Here is a 22,311-nt window from a genome sequence, read left to right as displayed (position 1 = left end):
CCGTGTAATGACATTTGAACATGTCTTGTTGAAAACCTGCTAAAAAGATTCAGAAAGGGGGGAAAGGCATTCAGAACCCAGGAATGTGGAAATCTGGGTAAAAACCGTCGTAGATCTTAAAATGACGAGGTGGCCTTTAGCACAGAAGATGGTGGAGGGTTGGACGCTATTTGGCTGTGGGCCCAGGAGCACAGTCACGGATAGAGCAGCGCAGAGGGGCTGGTGGGGTGGGGGGAGCCGGAGGCAGAGGTGTGGGAGCCACGCTCTGCGGGGAGGCGGGGACCCCGAGCGCGCTTCAGGAGGCGGCGCAGAGGGAGAGAGAAAAGCCAACTCCGCTCTGAGGAGGGAGTGCCACGTGGGGCTCTATCCCAGGACCCTGAGACCATGAGCTGAGCCCCCAGGCGCCCCCCTTTGTTTTGGTTGTTAACTGCAGTGCTGGGCGCCAGGGGACTCTGAGGGCCAGGGAGGAGCTGGCAGGGGGCCGTTTTCTCCCATGGGGCCGTCCTGTTAATGTAGGGGGACCCGACCCTCCGAGGTGGCCTCTGGAGTGCTGTGAGCCTGGAGGCAGGAAAGCCGTGTTCCGATTTTTCCAGAAAGGAAAAGGCTGTGGATTCCACGAACACAGACGAGCAGCTGAGCTGGGGGCGCAGGGTGGGGGGGGGCGCTCTGGAAAACTGTCCAAAGGGCTTATTAAACAGATGGCGGGTAAGTGATCAACAAGGAAACCCTGATGTCCAGGGCCCACACAGGTCACGCCAAGCTGGCCTCGTCCCCTTTCTAGCTGTGCTCCTTGGGCAGGTCGATGGGGTGTGCGGTGTCCAGGTGGAGGAGACGGGGGAGTGGGCCTGGGGTGGGTGTGTCAGGGTGTGAATTCCCAGCAGGCCCAAGGGCCCTCCTCAAATTGCTTTCTCTTACTGGTCTGCTTTCTGGTCACAAGGAAAGTTTTGTGTGTGCGTGGGCAGAGTTCTTTCTTCAGCACTGCCCTGTTGAAGGATGGATGTGAGTAATGGCTTGGATGAGGATGGCCCGTTGATGAAATGCGTGGGACAGATAGCTAATTCGTGGAATGACAGCTTCACAATCCAATAATTTCTTCAGGGGCTTGAACTAATTTGGGTCTGGCAGGAGGTAACCAAGATACAGACAAACCAAACAATGAGAAGAGACAGTTGCCTGAGCATGTGGTGGCTTGACCGTCTCGGCAGGGAAAGTGCTTGTGTCTTGTCCCCTTTGTGTGACTAGCCCCGCGACGTGGCAGCCCATGCACAGAGCCAGGCCGCTGTGGTTCTGCTCTGGCTCCCAGACCAGGGACTGTGGTGTCCCCTGGGTTTTGCACAGGCCTGGAGGGGGAACGGTGGTATAGGAGAGACTTTGACACGTCCACTGAACCAGTGTCCTGCTGGGTTTTATGGCCGCGTGGGCATGGAAGCTGGAAGGCGCTCTCTGGAAGGAAAGGTGACTTGGGGTGGGGAGGGGCATGAGAGCATTTACTGATGCTTACACAGGGCAGCCGTTAGGTTGGCTCACTTACGCTTCTCAGTCCTGGCAGGCGAGTGCTATTATCTGCCTTCTGCCTTTGAAGACGTGAGGCTCTGAGGGCTTGGGTACCTTGCCTGAGAGCTCTCCTGCTAAGTGGCTTGTCCTGGGAATGGGGACAAGAGTGTGGCTGAGGGGCACGCATGGAAGGTCCCCTAACTTCCCCTCCCCTATGACCAGGGACTCTCCACTCTCTGGGGAACTTTGGAGGCCAACACTTCATCTTACTCTGGTAAGAGCAGCAAAGCCTGGAGAAGCCGGAAGTCCCCGTCAACGGAAGAGTTCTGCTTCATTTGTTTCTGACTGAAGACCTCTGGGGTCTCTTGCCGAAGAGCTTGGTTGGCTTTCCTCAGTGTGTCTTGATGGGTGTGGTATCCGATGGCTTTGCATCCCACCTGGGCCCTTGCTAAGCCTCTACGTTCTCATCGGCAAAATGGGGAGTGTAACAGGACGTACCTTCCAGGGTCCGACGAGATAATGCGTACTAAAGAACTCTGTATAGTTCCTAATACAGAGAAAGCAGGCATCGAACTAAGCTGTGGTTGGAACGAATGACAGCACTTCATGGCACCATTTTGGTCCTTGGGAGCGCAGAGCTGAAGCCCCGGCAGCCCCCCTTGCTCGAAGCTGTTAGTTCCAGTAGAAAGAGGGGACGCAGGTGCACATCACCTGGTGATGGCAGCAGCCGGAGGAAGATGTCCGGGCCCAAGGCGAGGGGTCAGGCATGTGTTGGGGGATGAGTGGGGTGCCGGCAGTCAGCAGCTGGGGTTCTGAGACCGGAATGCCATGTGTGTGATTCGGGAGGGCCCCCTGAACACGGCTCCGCTTGTAAACCCTGCAGTGCGCGCGGACATTAAAAGGCCCAAGCGGGAAAACAAAGCACACCAAGTGGAATTCATTTGAAAGCATTAAAAAGAGAAAACCTAACACTTTCCCTCAGTCTAAAGAAAACCTATCCTGGCTGGGCCTGCAGCGGCTGTAAGCCTGGCAAATTCTTGGGCTCAGAACATCTGGGAGGAGCAGAAGGTGCTAAGAGGCGCCTGAGAAGGTGGTGGAAGGTGGGGGTTCTTGAAATAGACTTCGCTGACAAGCTGCGCCCCCTCCCCGGCGGCAGGGAGATTCTTGCCAACATTGTGGTTGGTGGAGTAGCCCAGCATGTGCCCTTCCCAGTCCTATCCCCCTTCGGCCCCACTGGCAGACAGGGTGGGGAGGGGTGGGGGACCCCGGCTGTTCTGCCCTCCTTGAACCTCTGGAGCACGGTGGTCTGCTTCCCTGCTTTTTCATCGGGGACACAGTTTGGCTTCTAATGTCCAACCTCGAATTCCCGGACCTCCACCCTCCCTCTTAGGACCGCTCACGTGTTCGGCGGTGACCACAGTCATGCAGCGGGCGATGGCTTTCCTCACTTGCTACAGGGAAAGCTCTCCACTTTCTCTCCCTGTGACGATGGCATTTTAACTCATTTTTTCCTTGGGGGAAAAAAAAAAAGCTCTTTGAATAAGACTTAAACTTTTAACTGGTTTCATCTCTCTCTCTCTTTTTAATGTTGGTTTTCCTTGTTTTTCCATGTGTTTCTACCCCCTGTTTAATCTTCCCGTATGTTAAGCACAGAGCACGGGCCTCGGGCGGGAAGGGGGACAGAGGGCTGTCAGACCCCGGGGTGGGGGTGACGCTGCCCTCAAATGGCAGGCTGAGGCCGGTGGGCCGGCAGGCCAGACCCCAGTGTTCTGGGCGCTTGTGCTGTCAGCACCGAGAGAGGAGCAGCGGAGAAGGCCTGGGTGTCATCTCCTCCTCCTCTTCTTTCTTCCTTCACTAATGAATGGATCAAGTTCCTTCTCCCTACAAGGCACTGGGGCTGCAAAAAAAAAAAAAAAATCCTGTTCCCAGTAAACCCTCAACAGGCTGTGAGGCATCCCAGCTGTGATGTGTGAAAGTGTCGTGCGCCCACTGAGAGACCCCGGCTTCTCACCTGGCCGGCTGAGGGGTTCCGGCCTCACCTGCCTGCCCTGCTTCCTCCTTCAGTCAGATGGGGAAACCGCTAGCGACCCCAGTGGGTTGCTGGGAGGAACTGGGAGCATCGACATGGGGTAGGCATCCAAAAGACTTCTAAGGATGGAGCCCTGCTATGAGGGAGACGCGTGGATTAAGTCAGACCGGGTCCTTTTACCTAATACCAGCCACACTGGTGTCAGGTGTACAGACCACATTCCCCGCTCTCCTACAGCTCTCCCTGCCCCAGTGTGGCCTGCAGACAGGAGATGTGCGGGAGTCCCTGGGAAACAGGGGAGGGAGGAGAAAGCTGTGAAGTGTGCGCTGCTGAGCTGCCCGCTGGGGTGGGGTCCCAGAGGTCACCCTCTGTGTAACTAACTTGTGCTCCACCCAAGGCCCCAGGGTGCTCTCTGGCTCTCCCACCCTTGCCTGAGGTTTGCTCCCCCCTCCCGTTCTCCTGTAGGCTGCCTCGTGTGGACTAAGTGGGCTTGCGAAGCGTGTTGAGGCAGGGAGAGCATAGGGGGTGCTGTCAGCTTTCCTGGCGGTGCTCCCTGCGACTGCAGTGGGAATCCAGGGTACACTGAGGCCCTGCCCTGGCTCTGTCCACAGAGGTCCAGGCTTATTTCAAGGCGAGATGCAGACACAGTTCCCAGATGGACATTTGACCCTGGTGTTGCTTGGCTGGTAACTTCCAGCAAATGGCTTCTGAGGGGAGGCCAGCAAATACTCAGAGCCGACTACTTCATTTACCTTAGGGATCATCTGATTGAGTAACAGACCCCAATCTCCCTTCTTCATCCCTCCGAGAAGGGGCTTCTGATGGTGAGGAACTCACAATGCAGTGGTAGGAACTGTTCTTTGAATAAGAAAGGATTTGGGGTCAAAGTTGTTGGGGATAAGTCTGCCTGCCGCACCAGTCCTTTCTTGGGGGGGTAAGGGCAGGGGCGGGGGAGGGAGGCACAGCATACATAAGAAACTCTTGGAGTCCCATAATAAGTAAACCATTTAGATATTTTTAACTTAATGTTTCCTAAGCACATTTGACTATCACATGTCCAGACTGACTTGTTCCACTTTTCCCCCCAGTTTTATTGAAATACCATCGACATCTAATACCGCGTTAGTTCAAGGTGCACAGTGTGTTGATTTGATATATGCATATACTGAGAAACGATCGCCACAATAATGAACATTCATCCCCATATAGTTGCCAATTTTGTTCTTGTGATGAGAACCTTTAAGATCTACTCGTAGCAACCTTCGAATGTATGTTATTAATTTGAGTCAGCATGCTGTATATTATATCTCTAGAACTTTTTTATAACGGGTAACCTGCTATCCTCACTCAGCTCCTGTACCACTATCCCCTCTGCCTCTGGCAGTGGCTGATCTGTTCTGTCTCAGTGTGTTCTTAAAATCCACATGTAAAGGAGACTATACGATCTCCCTCTTTTTGTGACTTAGCATAATGCTTTGAAGGTCCATCCATGTTGTTGCAAATGACAGGATTTCCTTTGTTTATGGCTGAACGATACTCTGTTATATATATTCATATATATCTACTCACCTACCTACATACACACATGTGTCTCCCACATTTTCTTTATCCATTGATGGGCACTTAGGTTGTTTCCATGTCTTTGCTGTCGTGGATAGCGCTGCAGTAAGCATGGGTGTGCAGCTAGCTCTTGAAGACAGTGAGTTCAGGGGCACCAGCGTGGCTTATTTAAGCATCTGCCTTTGGCTCAAGCCATGATCCCGGGGCCCTGGGATCGAGTCCTGTGTCGGGCTCCCTGCTCACTGGGAAGTCTGCTTCTTCATCTCCCTTTGCCCCTCTCCTTGTGTTTTCTCTCTCTCCAATAAAAAACAAAAGAAACAAAACAAACAACGATAATGATTTCAGGGATGCCTGGCTGGCTCAGTCGATAGAGAATGTGACTCTTGATCTCCAGTCATGAGTTCAAACCCCGTGTTGGGTGTAGAGATTACTTAACATAAACAAAACTTAAAAAAAAAAAAATAGTGATTTCATTTCCTCCAAATACATACCTGTCAGTGGGATTGCTGGATCATACGGTAGTACTATTTTTTTGTCCGCGGGGAAGCCCCATAGTGTCTTCTGTAGTGGCTGTACTGATTGCTCCGCCTTCAACATGGGGCGGGGGAGTTCCCATGTCCTCATTTTTCTTGGAGCCCACCCTGTGAAGTTGTGAGTTTGCCTTTGCACACGCCCTGCCCTTCCCCTCCCTCAGTGGATTCTTCATGCCCTTCCCAGCTTCTCTGGGAGCTCGCTTACTCACAGCCCTGTTAGTGACTCAGTGCCACCCGTCTGAACGTCTTCAGAGGGCAGCCCCATTAGAGCTCTAATAGCATAGTACTTGATCCAAAGGAACAACTCTCTAATGGAAGAATTGAAAGTGCTGTGGCACCTGTTCAGGGCAGAGAATTTCCAGTGGAGTGGGGGTGGGGGTGGGTCTCAGGGCTGCCTCTCCAATCGCTTTGCCTGAGAAGCTTCCTCCTTAAGATACTGAAGCCTTCCACAAGGGTTTCGGAAACCAGGTCTCACCGATGGCAGATGCGCAGGAGAGGAGAACCGCTTACCAGCGCTGTTGTAAGGTATGAGCGGAATCCAGAATTCAGCGTCTGGTGCCGTCTCTGCCTCTCCCCTGGTCTGTCTCCTCCTGTTCTAGGGTATCTCAGAGCTCTTGTGCTGCCAGCCTCCTAGGGTTTTTGTGTGCAGAAATTTCTCATTATATATATATAAATATATACATCTATGTATTTATGTATGTATTTAAAATGTATGTGGCATGATGTCAGCAGTGGTTGCTCATGTTATTTCTGACTGCTTCGGTCTTGCCCCCTTAGAGTAAGCGGTTGTAGGACAGCGAGTGAGACTAACGATCCTGAGTGCTCCCTGTGCGTCAGGATCACACTGAGGGCTTAAAGTGAGTCATCACCCTCGGACCTTGGGTCTTCAAGGATTTGAGATGGGGGAAAAGGATGGGAACCGTCTCCCACTCTTCCTTGTCCTGGGGTCTTCCTTTGCAGGGGGAGGTGGAAGGGAGAAGGAGCTGGCTGACACTGGCGTGAGGGAGAACGGGACTGATGCCTTTAGAAGAAGAGCGGGCCAGGGCGATGGGAGAGGAGCAAGGAGGAAAGGGAAAAAAGGGAAGTGAGCCGGATGCTCGTGTTGCCCGTTGGACCCCCTCCACCTTGCGCCTGCTCTCAGCTCCTGGGCTCCCCCTCCTCTTCCCGCTTCTGGTGGGCTGGGCTACTGGGGGAAGGAGGAGTGAGAGGTCGCATGTTTATCCCTAGTCCCCTCACCCCGGCTGGCTGAGACCCTCTGCCCAAGGTCATGTCACCCCTCCACCTGCGGCCATTCTTTCTAGGTTCTGGTGTCTGCTCCCTCTGTCTCTCCAGGCTTAGGTTATACCAAGTCCTTCTGTCACTGGCTGTATGTCCCCACAACCCCCATTGTTGGCCTCAGCACGCCCTGGGCTCAGCTTTGTAAATTTTCCATTTTTGAAATTCTTAACTACCCATTTGGGTATCCTGTCTGCCCGGGAGCCTGAGGTGGCCGACAGGAAGGTCACCAGCCCCGAAAGCAGAGTATGGATGAAGGCTTAAGTTGTCTTCATTCCTGAGGGTGTCCCCTGCCCTATCCAGGCTGAGGCCTCCCTGCTGGAAGGTAGGAGTCGGGAAGACAGGTTTGACCTTCCCTCCAGGGAAGGCTGTGGGCTTCTCCCCTGCCTCTCAGGTAGCCCCTCAGGGTTGTTGCTGGAAAACCTATTTGTATTGGGAAGCCCACGTTCTGGGCACACGAATTCGGTGCCCAGATGGCGCCTGTATTTACAAAAGCCCAGCACACTGACAGGACCTGCAGACACATGGATAAATATTTTGCCTCTCTTCTTAGGCAATATTTGAGTCTTTCACATTTAATTGCTGTCAAAGACAGGATGCTTGCCTCCCTGAGGCAAAGCAAATAGTGAGGCCTCCAGCGGGGCTGTTCCAGGCCCGGCTCGGGCCCATCACCTGCAGCGCCGAGTGTCAGGTGGCTTGAGGGCTGGGGGGCTGGGGGCCTGGGGGGGCGGGAGATGGAGGCAGCTGGCTGCAGCTTGCCTGGAACCCATGGCCACTTACAGAGTTTGCTTTGACCCTGAGAGAACCTGATCTTGGCCAAGAAATCCGTTATTTTTCGCAGACATCGGTGATGGCCACTCATCTGGCCATTTCCGGGAGATCCTGCTTGGCATCTCCGAAGCGGCGTCCAGCATGACCTGCTCGACGATCAGGTCACCGACGATCCGGATTCTTGATACAATGCTTTACCCTTTGTATTTTCCTCTCCTCTTTCTTCTTAAAACAAAACCCAGAAACATGGACCTCGTTGCTCCTCGGCTTACATTTCCAAAGTGCAGTGAGAGGCTGTTCTGTGTCCGTCTGGTTTTTCCCCATGTCGCCGTGACCAGATAAGCCTCACTCCCTAACTGTATCCAGATAGGAAAGGGCTTCTGCAGCCATCCCTTCCCTTTATTTGTTAGATTCTGATTCACCTCAATTATTTCAGTCCCTTGCATGGAACAGAAGCGGCTGGATGCCTCGCCCACTGTGGTTTTACAGATTATTCATTCTCTTCCTCCCAGCACGTGTTACTGGTGCTCACCCAGTGCTGGGAGCCACACAGAGCCAGATGAATGGATAAGACCAGTCCCTGCCCTTGAGAAACTCATAATCTAGTGGGGGGAGCGCGGTGTGTAAACTGATAAATCATAGCCCGTCGGTGTGCTTGCCGCAATAGGGCAGGAGCTCAGGGAGGGGAGCGGAGGGACCCGGTCGAACCACTACTGCTCGCTGTTGCTGGGCGCAGGCCAAGCTGCCAGGAAGGCTTTGCCGGGGAGCCACCATACTGACCACTTCTTGGGAGGGAAGGTGCAGAGGCCTTGGATTCAGCAGATGCAGGGTGGGGTGGGAAAGCCCCCCAGGCTGGGACTTCCTGCCCGAGGAGTGTGCAGTTGATCCCGTGCATAAAAGAGACCTTGGTGGGGCGCCTGGGTGGCTCAGTGGGTTAAAGCCTCTGCCTTCGGCTCAGGTCATGATCCCAGGGTCCTGGGATCGAGCCCCGCATCGGGCTCTCTGCTCAGCAGGGAGCCTGCTTCCGGCTCTCTCTCTCTCTGCCTGCCTCTCTGCCTACTTGTGATCTCTGTCTGTCAAATAAATAAATAAATAAATCTTAAAAAAAAAAAAAAGAAAAAGACCTTGGTTTCCTTTCTGGAATACAGTCCAAGCAGCACTGTGGAGGGTGTCCTGGTGGAGGGAAGCTCCGGTCACACGCTTCTGGGTTCTCATCCTGGTGCTGCCATTTCCTCGGGAAAGTCCCCTCATTTTTTTGAGCCTTTTTTCTCTTTTGTGAAATACCCTATTATGCTGATGGTCATAGCAACGCCTACTTAATTGGGTTGTATGAAGGACGAAGTAAGACTACATCCAGCATGGGGGTTTCTGCCGTTGGAAAAAGTCCTGAACATGGAGGGTTACAAGTGGGTTGGGGGTGTTGGTTCCTTCACAGGGAGGCGGCATCTGTTCACCTCGAGGAGCCTTGCATGCATCTCTTCTGGGCATGTCGTGACATGAGTAGAGCAGGAAACCATCGGTTTATGAAGCCCTTGACAAGTGTTTCCTGCCAGCAAGTCCTTAGTAAATGTGGCTGTTTGCTGAGATGGGTTGTTGTATTCACGCGATTACTCTAGAGGCTGAAGGCACGGAGGATGGGCTGGCTTCCGGCTTGGTGACCAGCTGGATGTCAGGGAGGACGGGCCCCACTAGAGATGGGGAGGCAGTGGGGATGGCCAGGGACTTTATTATGTTGTTGACCGAATGGGAGGTGATGCTATTGGAGATAGTCATGGAAATCAGAACATCATGGTCTTAGAGTATGAACGTGAGTTGAGATGGTCTGATAGACTACTTTTCCGAGAAGGCATAGCAAGATAGTAAGTTAGGGAAGAAGGAAGACCCGGTGGGGGTGTGGTCAGGGGGCATGCCAGGGGTATGTGAAAGACTTGAGGACATTGAGAGGCTAAGGGGACAGAGGCAGAGGAGGCGAAAAAGGAAAAGCGTGTCTAGCACTTTCTCCTAACTTTGCCTCTCCAAACAATGTCTGTCCCACTGGAAGAGTGTTTGCAATAACTCACAGTAGGGCAGTTGTCCAGATAGGATTTACAATAAGGCATCCGTTTCATGAGAGCTACTGTCTAAATTACTGCCCTTCACCAATTGCCGGGTTCCCTGCAGACGGTGAGCCAGGGGTCAAACAATTCAATCAGGTGTCACCATTTATAAATTGAAAATCAGTGGGGTGCAAAATGGATTACCATCAAAATCTATTCAGGTGCAAAACCACATTTTAAACCCCTAATCCTTAAAAATCACTTCTTCCCTGATTCTTCACAATGACTCCCCCGACACTGAGTTTTAATATTCCCCAGATATGCAAGTGTCAAAAGACATGCCTACAGGAGACCAAAAGTAACGGGGAAGGAACTCCTAATTGGCCTTTTCTTTTGGAATTTGCAAACATGCTGGATTTATGAATTAATACATTGGTAATTTTGTTAGATTCTCAAACTTTGGCGTACAAAAGAATCACCTGGAGGGCTTATTAAAATTCAAATGGCAAGATCTACCTTTGAGTTTCTGATTTGGCAGATCTGGGATTAGGCCTAGGAAAGGACATTTCTAGCAAGTTCTTGGAGGAGGCTGGCGGTCCTTGGACCACACTTTGAGAAACTCTGTTCTGAGATAGGAGTCCTTTGATAAGTGAGCAATGCGTGCTTCACTAGTCAAATGATCAGGAAAGGTCCCATTGGACCTGATGTTGAGTGTGTTAAGGGGCTTGATTTCCACCCTCCCTCCGGGCAGAAGGCTGAGAAGAGGCTGGTTCTTTCCATCTCTGAATGATGCCGGGGAGGTATTTTTCTATCTAAATCAATGGTGTTGGACTTTATAGTTGACTCTCTGGAAAGTAGACATGACTTTTTGGAGTCAAAGTTAATGCCTTGTGTAAACTATAGTTGTCACCAGGCCCGATAGGAGACAAGTCTCTTTCCCCAGGACAAAAAAATGGGTCCCGGAAACTGCCTCAAGATACGGTTGCTGCCCATTAACGTTCGGTTTCCCGTCTCTCTTCGGCAGGAGAAATTGAACGATGCACGTACATCAAATACCACTACTCCTCAGCCACCATCCCCAGGAACCTCACTTTCAACATCACGAAGACCATCCGTCAGGACGAGTGGCACGCCCTTCGTAAGTACACCTGAGTTTCTTTCTCTGGCGGTGGCCTTCAGAGGTCACAGAGGTTTGGATGCCCATCGGCAGCCTGGTCTGGACGGACGAATGTGCCTCTTAGGCCTGTAGATGGTCTCAGAGCACGACAGTGATTCCTTCAAGCGTCAGTGCCTGTGGGTCAGAATTGCCTCCGTTGGCTTTGATGGCAGTAGACTTACAGAGTTTGCTCCTAAAATTAAAAACAGGGGCGCTCCGTTGGAAGAGCATGTGTCTCTTGATCTTGGGGTTGTGAGTTCAAGCCCTATGTTGGGACAGAGAGCCTACTTAAAAAAAAAAAAAAAAAAATCAAGGCAACAAATACATGTAGCATAAAGAAAGAAAAAAAAAAAGAAAAAAAGAAAACGAACAACCCCAAAGTAATGAACTGACAAATGATCGGTAATCTTACTTGGTTACCCAGGTATGACTTCACTACCTAATGAAACCAGCTCCTGGGATCTAACTTCAGTGCGTCTCCTGAGTTGCTTGGAGAATTCTCGTGGCAACCTGTGAATCCCTCATGCCGTTCTTTGTACTTGGTGAGGCCTGCTGGGGGTTGCAGGCTACATAGCATTGGGAGTTTGTGTCTGGGTGAGTCGCTAAGGGATAGGATCTCTTGTTTCCCCAAGAACGAGAGGTTTGGGGATCCAGTGCGCATGTGACTGCCCAGGTGAGGTCAGGATAGCTGCCTCCAGCTCTTAGGGAGTTTCTTGGTTGGGAACCTTCAGAGATGCTAATTGTGGTAAGAGGACAACTTCATTAGCAAGCCAAGGTAGTGGCTATTTCCATTTTCCCATTCCGTGGATTGTCCTGCTTGTCCGTGTCCCGGAAGCTGTCCTTTGCTGGTGGCACAGTTCTTCAGGGGACATATTCTGCTCTAAATTGTCTCTCCTGCATTTGGCATTTCTTTTCTGTTGCAGCCTTCCCCCCACGTGATCTCACAAGACATAGAAATATGCGAGGGAGGGTCTTTTATGGTTTGCTAAATTGTTCCGTCAGTTTTGAAGAAGGTCGAAAACCTCTTTCTTCCCTTCATTGTTGCCTAGTCCCGTCTTGCATGCTCGGCGGCTGACGGGTATCTTCCACTTGTTAGTTTGGCTTTAATCAAACGACCATGGCTTGAGGTGGAGGCAGGGGAGAGAGGCACGTAAAATTAAAACAGAGCAACGATTCACTGGTTTCAGGAAAAAAAGACTGTGACCAGGTGTTTGGATGATTGCTCCTGCCGCTGGCCCGAAGTGGTGGGGCTGGTGTCAGTGGCTGGAAAGCATTAACTAAGTTGTTACCTTCAGGCTGTGACATTACCAGACACAGCAAGCAGACGTGGGGACAGAGCGCTAACGTTGCAAGTGCATTCCTGTGCACCAGACATTGAGCTAGGCTTACACATACTTACTTAACTTTAATGTGAGATTTGCCTTAGAAATACTAGTAATCAGGATTACTAAAAAAAAAAAAAAAAAAAAAAAAAAATTTTTTTTTTTTTTGGCCGTAGACACTTACGGAGACAATTACATAGATTCTCAAAAATGACTGCTCATTTCCCACTTACATTGGTCTACGGTAACAGAAGCCTGCAGTAGATGTTCAAGGTTCATGATAAGCCTTGCCGAGTAACCACTTAAATATAACTTAAATTATGGGGTCATAACAGAAGCTAAGAAGAAGTGATCGGTGTGGCTTTGGTTCATATTTACTCAATTCAACCAAAGGTACTGAGTTTTTCTATGTACCAGACACACACTGAGGCCACAGAGAACTCTTTGAAAGAGCTCACACCTGGAGGTAGAGGTGGGGGGGTGGGGGAAGGACCCATTCACAACGCAAATAATTACAAGGCAGTGTGATGGTTACAATATAGTATAATTGTTTCAAGCAATTAGGGTACTTTGTGAGAGTTTTCCAGCAAGAAGGAGAATTAGTGTAAATTGCTCTGAGGCATTTCCAGGGAAACTCAGTAGAATGTTATGGGCTGCGCACAGTAGATCCCTGGATCCCTGGAATTCGACTAAATTACCTACTGTGGCATTGCTGGGATGTTACATGGTGTTGGCAAAGACAGAGAGAGGAGGCCAACGCTAAGGTTTGTGGAATCTTCTTGGAATACAGCATCTCTGGGGTCCTTGTTCTGAAACCGCGGCACCATTGGGTTCTGCAAACTCGAGTGGGCAGATGATGCCTGTGAATCGGGGTGCTAATAGTTTTCTGTTTTGAACGGATAAAAGCACTCTCACCGACTGATACGTGAAGTCTTTGGCATCCCACGGTGGGTGAAGCGGATGCTTTTTGGAGGGATTTGTCTGCCTGTTTCACAGAGTGGCCTAATGGGCTATTAAGCAGGCAGAGAACATTTGCCATTTCTGATATCAGTGATAGCTATTCTCAGCCGGAGGGCAGGTGACCATCTGTCCCATCTGACGTTGGTGCTAAGTGTAATTGTCAATGCTGGCGTCATGGGAAAGGATAATAAATGTCAATTTTAATTTTCAAAGGTCAGATATTGATTGATATCAATATCAATTGATATTGATAGGTGGGAAGGGGGCTCATGAGCCCCCTTTGAAATAAAATAGAAACTACAAAGGCTAGCAAACCCCTATAACCAAGCTTTGGAAATTAAAAAAAAAAAATCGGACTCTGATTTCATATTTGAGAGCTCTGTACTCTGTAATACTGTCAATGAGATCAAATAAATCCATAACCCATTGATCCCAGGCTGGTTATCATTTCGGAATTTGACCATAATATCCTACATTCTGTCATTTTTTTCTCAATAGATCATATTTACCAAAGGCAAGAAATCGGTATTTTTTCTGAAACAATTTGGAAAATATTTCAGACTTTGCTTAAATTGAGGTTAAACGTTCTTCATGTGGTCATCACCCCTTGATGTGGGGAAATACATATTTTTTTTTTCTAATAGGAAAAGCACAGTTTGGTTTAAAACTGTGCTGTGGTTTCTCAACAGTTTCCACCATCAGTGGGAGGCTTCACTGTCTGGCCGAGAGCTCATCCACTTTATGGTCAAGTGAAGAGTAGTGAAGGAATAAAATTATTTGTAGGTCACTAGGCTTATAAATCCAAGTGTAAAGAGATAATAAAGGCCAGAGAGCCAAAAGTATAAGTGTGTGCATGTGTGGGGGGTGGGGGGGTGGGGGGGTGGTCTCTGAGGTATGAATGCTGGCTCGTCTGAGTGACGTGTTGGCGAGGTTTACTTGGGCTGGGTGGCGATGGCTGGTGAAGCACTCTCTGCTTGTTGTCTTCCCACCCGGGTCGGAGCTCCCTGGGAGGAGGCAGAACCCCTTCCAGAGTTGGAGCTGTGCCCTCATTCCCCCCAGGCATGACTCTCTGTCTGGGGCAATCCCTTTGCCGCCCTGTCCGTCCACTGCCTCCCGTTAAGTTCCAGTGACCCCGAGTGGTGTTTGTCCAGACTCCGTGGTTCTGACTCAGAGCCTCCTGCCCCCTCCAGCGGGGGGCCCGTGAGGGGTGGACGGTGGCGACGGGAGACGAGCTTGGCCAGTGCTACTCTCTGGATGGGCTGCCTGGTGTGATGTTTTGATTATGATGAAATCAGATGAGCGGCTGTGCAGGGGAAGCAGGCTGGCGCTGCGGTGGCACCTGAAACACTGCCACTTCCTCTGGTCTCTAGAAAACAATGACCCCGCAGGCTTCTCATGCTCTGCAGCTCTGCCTGAGTTTGCAGCCCTTATTGGGAGAATTCTGTGTCCTCCTGCCACCTCCAGGGGCCCTTGAGGCCATCCCCAGTGGCTCTGCCTTTGCTCCATGTGCCACAGGAGTCCCTTTGGTGATGCCCTTTCAGTGAAGCAGGGGGCCTGCATGTGGCCATTGGTTGGGCAAGGGGAAGTGGGTGGGCAGGGAGCCTGGTGGCCTGTGCTAGGGCCTGGGGAGCCCAGAGGGCGAGAAAGCTGGGTCTGCGAAGACGTCTGAGAGATCAGGGCTTCTGCAGAAGGAGCTGGCACGAGTGGTATTGCACCAGGTGGTCCCGAGGAGCCTGCCTGGGAGCCACAGGGCAGGCACCTGGTGGAAGGTACGAGAAGGGTACGTACCTCCTATCTCTGCTTTGCTGCTGCCGAGTTTCCCCTGGGGTCTGAGCCCTAGCACTCCCGAGTCACCATTTTTGTGCAGTTACGGTTTTGCATTCCACATGGTGTTTTCAGGATGGAGGTTTCTGCTCGCAGCTGATTGCCCCTGGCAGCAGGAATCAGGGAGCTGGGACTCCACTTCCCTGCAGTCAGAGCCTCTGCCTTATCTCTCGGGAGGCTGAGGGCCAAGAAAGCTAGCGTTGTTTATTTATTTATTTATTTATTTATTTTAAAGCCTCCTTCTGTCAAGACTGAAATTTCAGTTAATTAGATGGGATGGTCCCAGGGCACATTTCCAGCTGGCCAGGGAGGGAGAGAGGAGGAATGATGGCCAGCCCGGACATCACCATCCCTGCTCCCCCATCCTCCTGAGGGCGCTCTTCCAACAACACACGCTCACACAGGAGCTCTGGGAAGTGGGGTCCGAGAAATAAGATGGGTCCTTAAAGATGGAGGAGAGGAGAAGAAGGCAGGGGTGTAGGGGAGGGAGACAGACAGACCGAGATGGAGCCTGAGGCCATGAAGAAGCAAGGGCGTTTCAGTGAGTGTGCTAAAAGAGGGAGAAGAAATGAAAATCCGGAAGTTTCTTGTCTAATGTAGACCCTCAGATGACACACCTGGCTCCCTGACCCCAAAGCTGGAGGGTGTCCATAGTGGGCGGCCTGTAGGCTAGCTCAATTTTGGGGGCCAGCGCCCACCCAGGTTGGCATGTGGTGAGAAGCTTGGTCTGTCCTGCTGCTCTGTTGTACATTTCAGCGCAGAACACTTACCGTACTCTGCTTGGCCAAGCCCTACCTGGTCTCCCTCTCTTCTGGCCTTTTCCACACCCTCTCCTCTTTCCATAATTAGTGCATCCTGCCCCTGGACCCTAGTCTCCCTGGGGCTGCTGTTTCATTTCTTCTAGCCACTGCCAGGTCATGCCTACCCCTTGCTCCCGAGGCTTCTTCCTGCTCTTTCCCCCTGGCTTTGGCCTTTTGGACTTGGATTTATGTTTGCTTCTTGCCTGATGGCACTTTTCTTTTCTTTTCCCTGTGAACTGCCCCGGCAGCTCCTGGACCAGCCTGTTCATCTACGCTCTGGACTTTCTGCCCATTAAGACTTCTGGGCTCCAAGCTCAGGAGTTGCCTGGATTTCTGGTCCCTCCTTCCCCAGCCATCAGAAGGAGGCTGGGGAAGGAGGATGAATGTGGTAGACCAAGGGGCTTGGGATGAAAATAAAAGAACAGTAACTACCCCAGTGATGACTACCTTTTTGTCATATCCACTGTAACGCCCCTTGAGGTTTCCTCCTAGGAGCCCAGCGCAGTTTTCCAGCTCCTTTGCAGACAGAGTAGCCAAGCCAGGGAGAAAGTGGTTTACCAGAGGTTCCACCTTGGCCTTGGAGGAATCGGAGACTCAGAATCCAGGTCCAAACTCCAGCGGACTTCCTCCAGCTATTTTTTCCCTTTCTGTTTCTGGCTGCTGTTATGTAAAACAGCTTAATGAAGTAAACATCCCAGACATTAGAAGCTTGGGTCCCCTGCAGTGTCAGCCATTTTCTTTCCCCTGCATCCGCATCAGAGCCCAGCCTGCGTGAGGCTCTTACTGCGTGCAGTCTGTTGTGAGCTGCCTCTTGCTTGCAAGACTGGCCTCCGTGGGGGTCATGCCTAGTGAGAAGCCATCCCCAGCACTGTGAAAGCTTGGTCGCACAGAAACTCAATCATCAGGACATCACCATATGTCAGTTGGCGTCCTGAAGTCTTTGCTTTTTGCAAACGTCTTTGTCCCTCAACCCCACCTAGCCCTTGCAGGGAATGTTGTAAACTTTTGAGGATCCCCATGGGCTGCTCTGTGCCTGTCCTCCCAGAGCTTCTGGTTTTTTCTGCAGCAAGCCAGGCAGAGAGCACAGCCCCCTTCACGTGCCACTGCACCTCCATCTGCCCTTGCAGCGGTAACTCCTGCCGGGACACTCCTCCTCCTCGCAGCTTCCCCTGCCTGTCAAAAATTCAATGAACTTGTTTGTGCAAAGGTGCTCACATCTTCTTGGATTACCCCCCCCCCCAATAGTATTTTTAACTTTCAAAAGACCTAACCCAAAGGGATGACGATGCAGTGGTTAAAGGTAGTGCAGAGTTCCCTAAAATTGTAGTGCAGATGCTCTCATTCCCACCTACTGCGGTGGCTGGCCTGACTGGGGGTCGGCGACAGGAATGGAGTGGACAGGATGGGGGTTTATTTCTGAGATGGCCTCAGGAGTGGGAAGGAAGGAAGCCTGGGTAAAAGTTGGGTTGGAGGATACAGTGCTTTCTGTTAAAGATGCGCTGATGATCCCTGTACTGAAGCAAATCTGAGAATCCCTGTGTCGGTGTCATTGTGTTTGTCAAACACAACTCACGAATGTGTGAGTCCAAGTTTGTGTGGGGCATTAGCTGGGAGTCTGGCCTAGAAACATTCTCACAGCTTCCGTACATTGGAACCTGCCTCCTTCTGCTGAGCGATGTGAATCAGACGCCACAAAGGAGAGCTGGGCACAACCCCACTAACTTCCCTCGCCCATTTGTTCATTTATTCATTCAATATTCATGGAGGAGCCCTGTGTTAGGTGCTGGAGGGGATATTAAAAGGTATTCTGCTTTCCAAATTGGATGATCTATTTCCAGGTGCCAACCTGGCAAGGGATCAGACTGCTTGTTGCTTAATGTTTATTGACTACCCAGAACATAGGCTAATGCTACTGACATGCACACATCATGGGTCCCGAACTCCTCACTTATGTCAGCAAGATTTCCTTACAGAGGGCATAAAAGCAAAGTAGAAGCCCAAACTACCTCGCACAGAGGCATGGCCTGTTTGTTTGTTTGTTTTTTGGAGCTAGGGAAAAGTGGGGATGACCTGGGATCTGCCTCTTCTTGGCCCTCCTGGGGGGAACTGTCCAGGCTCTAGGTGCTGAAAAGGAAGCCCTGTATGACTTGTGATTCCTCTTTCCGACAGCTTGGACAGTCACAGCTCACTGTCCAGGCACGCTGTAACAGTCGGGGGAAGGAATAAAACCAGAAACTGAATATTCCAGCGGGCAGGAATAGCTCAGCAACGGTGACTGTGGGTTGGATGAGGCATGGATGTCTGGGCAGCAGACACTTATCATCAAGGCAGTGGGTCAGCAGGTATGAATACAGTGGGGATTCAGGGCTACATGATCCAGTTCTTATAGGCCCCACTTCTATAGGAAATCTAGAACATTAGGGAGTTAGCATAAGGAATAGAGAGCAGTGCCTGAGAAAAGCCCACATTTAAGGTCCGGGATACACAGGTCAAGGGGTATCATGCCTTGATCAAAATGGGAGATAATTTTAGTAAAAGCAGCAGTCTCAAACTGCTAGGTCTCAAACTAGGATTGGTCCTAGGCTTTGGAGTTGAGGCTGCTTCTGAAGATGGTAGGACTATGGTGAAGGGTAGGAGAGAGGCATCTGGGTATCAGAATGTTCTAGCAGAAAAGGTAATTAAGTTCTGTATTTCATGGTAAAGGTCGTATTAGAGTCTACTGGTGCCACTCAAATGTGGTCCATGGGCCATTCTGCATCATCTGCAAACTCATTAGAATTGTTAATTCATGGGCCCCAACCCAGGCCTATTGAATCAGAATCTCCAGAGTTTGAGAAAGCTTGGTGTTGGAGGGGACATTGGTGGGGGCTGTAGTGGTCAATGAAGGCTCGGGAGGACAGAGAGTATGTGGGCCTTGAATGGAGGTTGGGAGAAGGAATATTGAATTTAGTACAGCCTCTCACACAGAAGCAGGACTTTTAACCCTATTCGTGTATTGTTTGTTGTCTGTGTGTCTGTGTCTATTTTCTATTATAGCTTTGGTAATTCACTTTTCCTCCATATTTCTTTTTGTTAATTGAATAAAACAGCATGGAAGAGGTAAGCTATTTTCTTTGTCTGTCTTTCTGCATTATGTATACTATTAGCATTTTCCTAACATCTAGCCTGAAACCTCTTTGTTGTGTCTCCAACGTTCTTCATTTTGGAAACTGGCTTCAGGCTCCACTGAGGCTAGGGGGCACTGGATTGAGTTCCAGCTCTGTCACTGTCTAGGTATATGACCCTGGGCAAACTATGTCAGTGTTTTAAATCCAATACACTCATCTGTAAAACAGGTAGTAATACCTGTCTTGAGAGTTATTAAAAAGTTTAAATTAAAATAATTAACATGAACTCAGTAAGTCTGCAAAACCTAATACCAGGAGGCATTATTAGATGCCTCGATTATAGGAGGGCAGAGTTGTACCAGGCATTGGGGTCCCCATAGGATGTGGGGGAGAGGATTTAAAATGACCTTTTGTGGACCTGGGGGCTTTTCTCTTGAACTCTGCACAGACTGTGTGGGTGTTTGCCTCCTGTGTGGCTGCACGTGTTAGTGGGTCTGTGGTGGGTTTGCTGTCTGAACAGGTGTGTGTGATGGGAGCTTGTATCAGGTGCGCACAGTGTGGGAGTAGAAAGTGGCTGAGAGGATTATGTGCTGAATGGCAACAGTGTGGCATATTGTGAAAGGAATTTCAGAACAGAAAATCATCAGTGTTTGGGATCCTCAGTGGGATAGCAATAGCAGAAGCAGCCCTCTAATTTACCATTTGTGTCCAATAAGAATACAGTTTAGACAATAACAGGAGTCTCTAGAAGATTTACATACTAAGTGGCTAAGAAGTAACATTTTCAGAGCTTTGAAGATAAATATGCTGTGAGTACATTTGTACTGAAATCATTGACGGGAGCATGGAAATGATTCTCTCAACTGTTGCGGCTCAGCCTGCCTTTTAGGGAGGCTGCAATTTCCAGTCTGTACTGTGATCAAATGCTCTTCTCTTCCTGAAGTGGAAATACTGCAAGAGGTTTAGGGATTTAGGGAAAGGAGGTGGGTCTAGGAAGAGGATAGTTGGCATAGTCAAGGTTGAGGCATGATATTCCTATTCTGGGGGAAAAGGATGCTCCTTATTTTCAACTCTGTGCTCAGGATGGGCTATGGGATGGTGTAGGCTGTGGTCATGGATATTGCCATTCTGCGTTACCAATGAAGAAGGACTAAGAATTACAGGGAGATAGATTGGCCTTCAAGATCGCTTATAACCTGTGAGTTGGGTGTGAGGGGGGCTACAGCTCTGTCTGACCTGAGTCTCCTTGGGAAGTAGGGCTGAGCTTGAGCGTGGTGGGCCTATTCTGTAGCCGTGACCATGGGGAGAAAGATGGAACTTGAGTCCTGATAGCAGGGGTTCTAGGGAAGCAGTGAGGATCTGAAATGCCAGGTTCATGGAGTGGGCAGAAGGCAAGAACCAAATCCAGAGTGAAGGTAGGGCAGAATATGTAGGGTTGCTGGAGAGACAATGAAGCATTGCTGAGTCCAAGACTCTGGTGTTGCCCATCAAGTCATATTTAGTGATCGTCAGTGTTGGCTGCTAGGACAAACCCCACATTTCTGTTCATGACTAAGAAGAAAGGCTGCATAAACTGATCAGGTTTAAGGACTTTTTATTTATTTTTTTGGCCATCATGTTAGTGATGGAGTTACCAGGCTGAGCTAAAATGTTTGGTCCGCTGAGATAATTGGGGGAGCTGACCCCTGTGCTAGTTTGACTTTGGGGCTGATGTTCTCTGCTATTTTTTGGTCTTTTGCTGGTATCTGACTTTGGTTTGGACTTGGAGGTCATAGAAGGTCAAGAGGTTGGTCTGGTTCTGGGTAACTCAGGCTTACCTAAAGTAGTTCTCCATGGAGTTCAGCCTTGCTCATATAAAACTGTAATTTTATGTGTAGAAGGTGGGAGGTGGAGCTAAACCTGAGCCAAAAATAATGTGTTACTTGTCTTGCTTCACTCTCTATGCATATCTATCTTGGGAGTCTTCCATGGAAGCTTGGTATTGACTACAATTAAAACATTCTTGGATTCTTTGTAATTCAACATTCCAACCAGGGCCATCCAGATGAACTTCCTGGCATGATGGAGATGATCTATAAATCTGCATTTCCCAATATGCTAGCCTTAAGCCATATCTGACTGTGGAGCCCTTGAAATAGGAGTAGTGCAATTAAGCAATTGAATGTCTAATTTAACTTAATTTAAATTTAAATGATCACACATGGCCGAGCAGCTACCATATCAGACAGTGTAGTTCCGAACAATCCTCAAATTTCTTAAATAGATTCCACTTCCAAATTATAAGCTGTTGATTATGAACATTCAGACATTAAATCACAACCTTACAGGTGTTTTGAGTGCGCCGGCCATCTTTCAGGGGCTGGAAACACACATTCCCTTGAGTCGCCCAGATCCTGACTTGTCATGCTGCCCTTGGGCTCCGAGAAGCCCCACTCCCAGAGCTAACTGGGGTGTTCTTAGGCTTTTCTGCTGATCTGTGCCCTGGGCAGGTGAGGCGAGGTGGCAGGAGAAGTGTCTCATCATGACCTGTGCCAAATCTGGGCCAGGTTGTTGCAGGTCAGGTTCCCTGGAAAGATTCTGAGGTGGAGTTTTGCCGGAGGTTGTTTATTAAGCAGTGCCCTAAGGACCCAGTTCTGCAGTAAGGAAGGGAAGAGCAGGATGAGACAGAGGGAGAAGTCCAGCTATAATACAGGCCCAGTGACACGCCCCCCACCCCGTCCCTTGCAGAGGGCTCTGGTCCCACAAGTGACTCTTTAGAGTTTCTGGAATGGGGTCAGATGGCTGGGCCGGAGCCTCCTACCTGGTAACATTACTTCTTGGATGTGGGCTCACCAGAGTAGGGACAGCTTTGGGCCTCCATGCTCTGTGTCTGAGTAATCCCCAGAAGGGGCTGACCCCTGAAAGGCCAACAGCCCTCCCAGAACCAGGGCAACAAATCCTTCCTTGATGGGGGTCCTGGGTGGTGTGTGCAGTGTCCACCATGTGGGCATTGGATGGAGTGATTGCTTGAGGTTGGTGGTAAGAGGGACTGAGACTCCGATGGAGCCCTGGCTCAGAGTGCGAGCCTGTAAGAGACAGAGGTGCAGCTGGAGCCCAGGCCTTGGTGGTCGCAGGAGTCGAGCTCTTTCCTCTCCCTGAGGACCCCTTCCCTATGCCTTACCAGACAGACCTACTCACAGACTCTTCTGTTCTCTCTGCCCATTTTCTTAGGTCCTAGGCTTTCTAATTTTTATTGTCCTATGGGACAGTCCTATGGGAGGAGTCATCCTCCTCTCCTACCCCGCCCCCATTGTCCAAAGCAAGTGAAGAACCCTCCCCACGAGTCGCCAGGCTAGCCGCCCCTCCATGCAAGAGCTCAAGTAGTCAAAAGAAATGACAGAAAGCTATTTATTTTCCACTTCTGGGTTTTTTTTTCCATTTAATTACTGGTATCACAACAGGTCT

General features: G+C 50.2%; 1 protein-coding gene across 1 annotated transcript in view; it reads left to right on the top strand.

Annotated features, from left to right (window-relative positions):
* The window catches only part of TMEM178B (transmembrane protein 178B), a 337,749-nt gene that overhangs the window by 102,080 nt on the left and 213,358 nt on the right, over positions 1–22,311 (top strand). Inside the window, exon 2 of the mRNA XM_082693866.1 lies at positions 10,723–10,836. Coding sequence (XP_082549992.1) covers positions 10,723–10,836 — 114 coding nt within the window. The remainder of the gene's footprint in view (positions 1–10,722; positions 10,837–22,311) is intronic.

Source organism: Mustela nivalis (genome assembly GCF_964662115.1).
Source record: "Mustela nivalis genome assembly, chromosome: 12".
In the NCBI taxonomy this organism is placed as follows: Eukaryota; Metazoa; Chordata; class Mammalia; order Carnivora; family Mustelidae; genus Mustela; species Mustela nivalis.
Note: the sequence above shows the minus strand (reverse complement) of the source record. Positions and strands in the feature narration are given on the sequence as shown.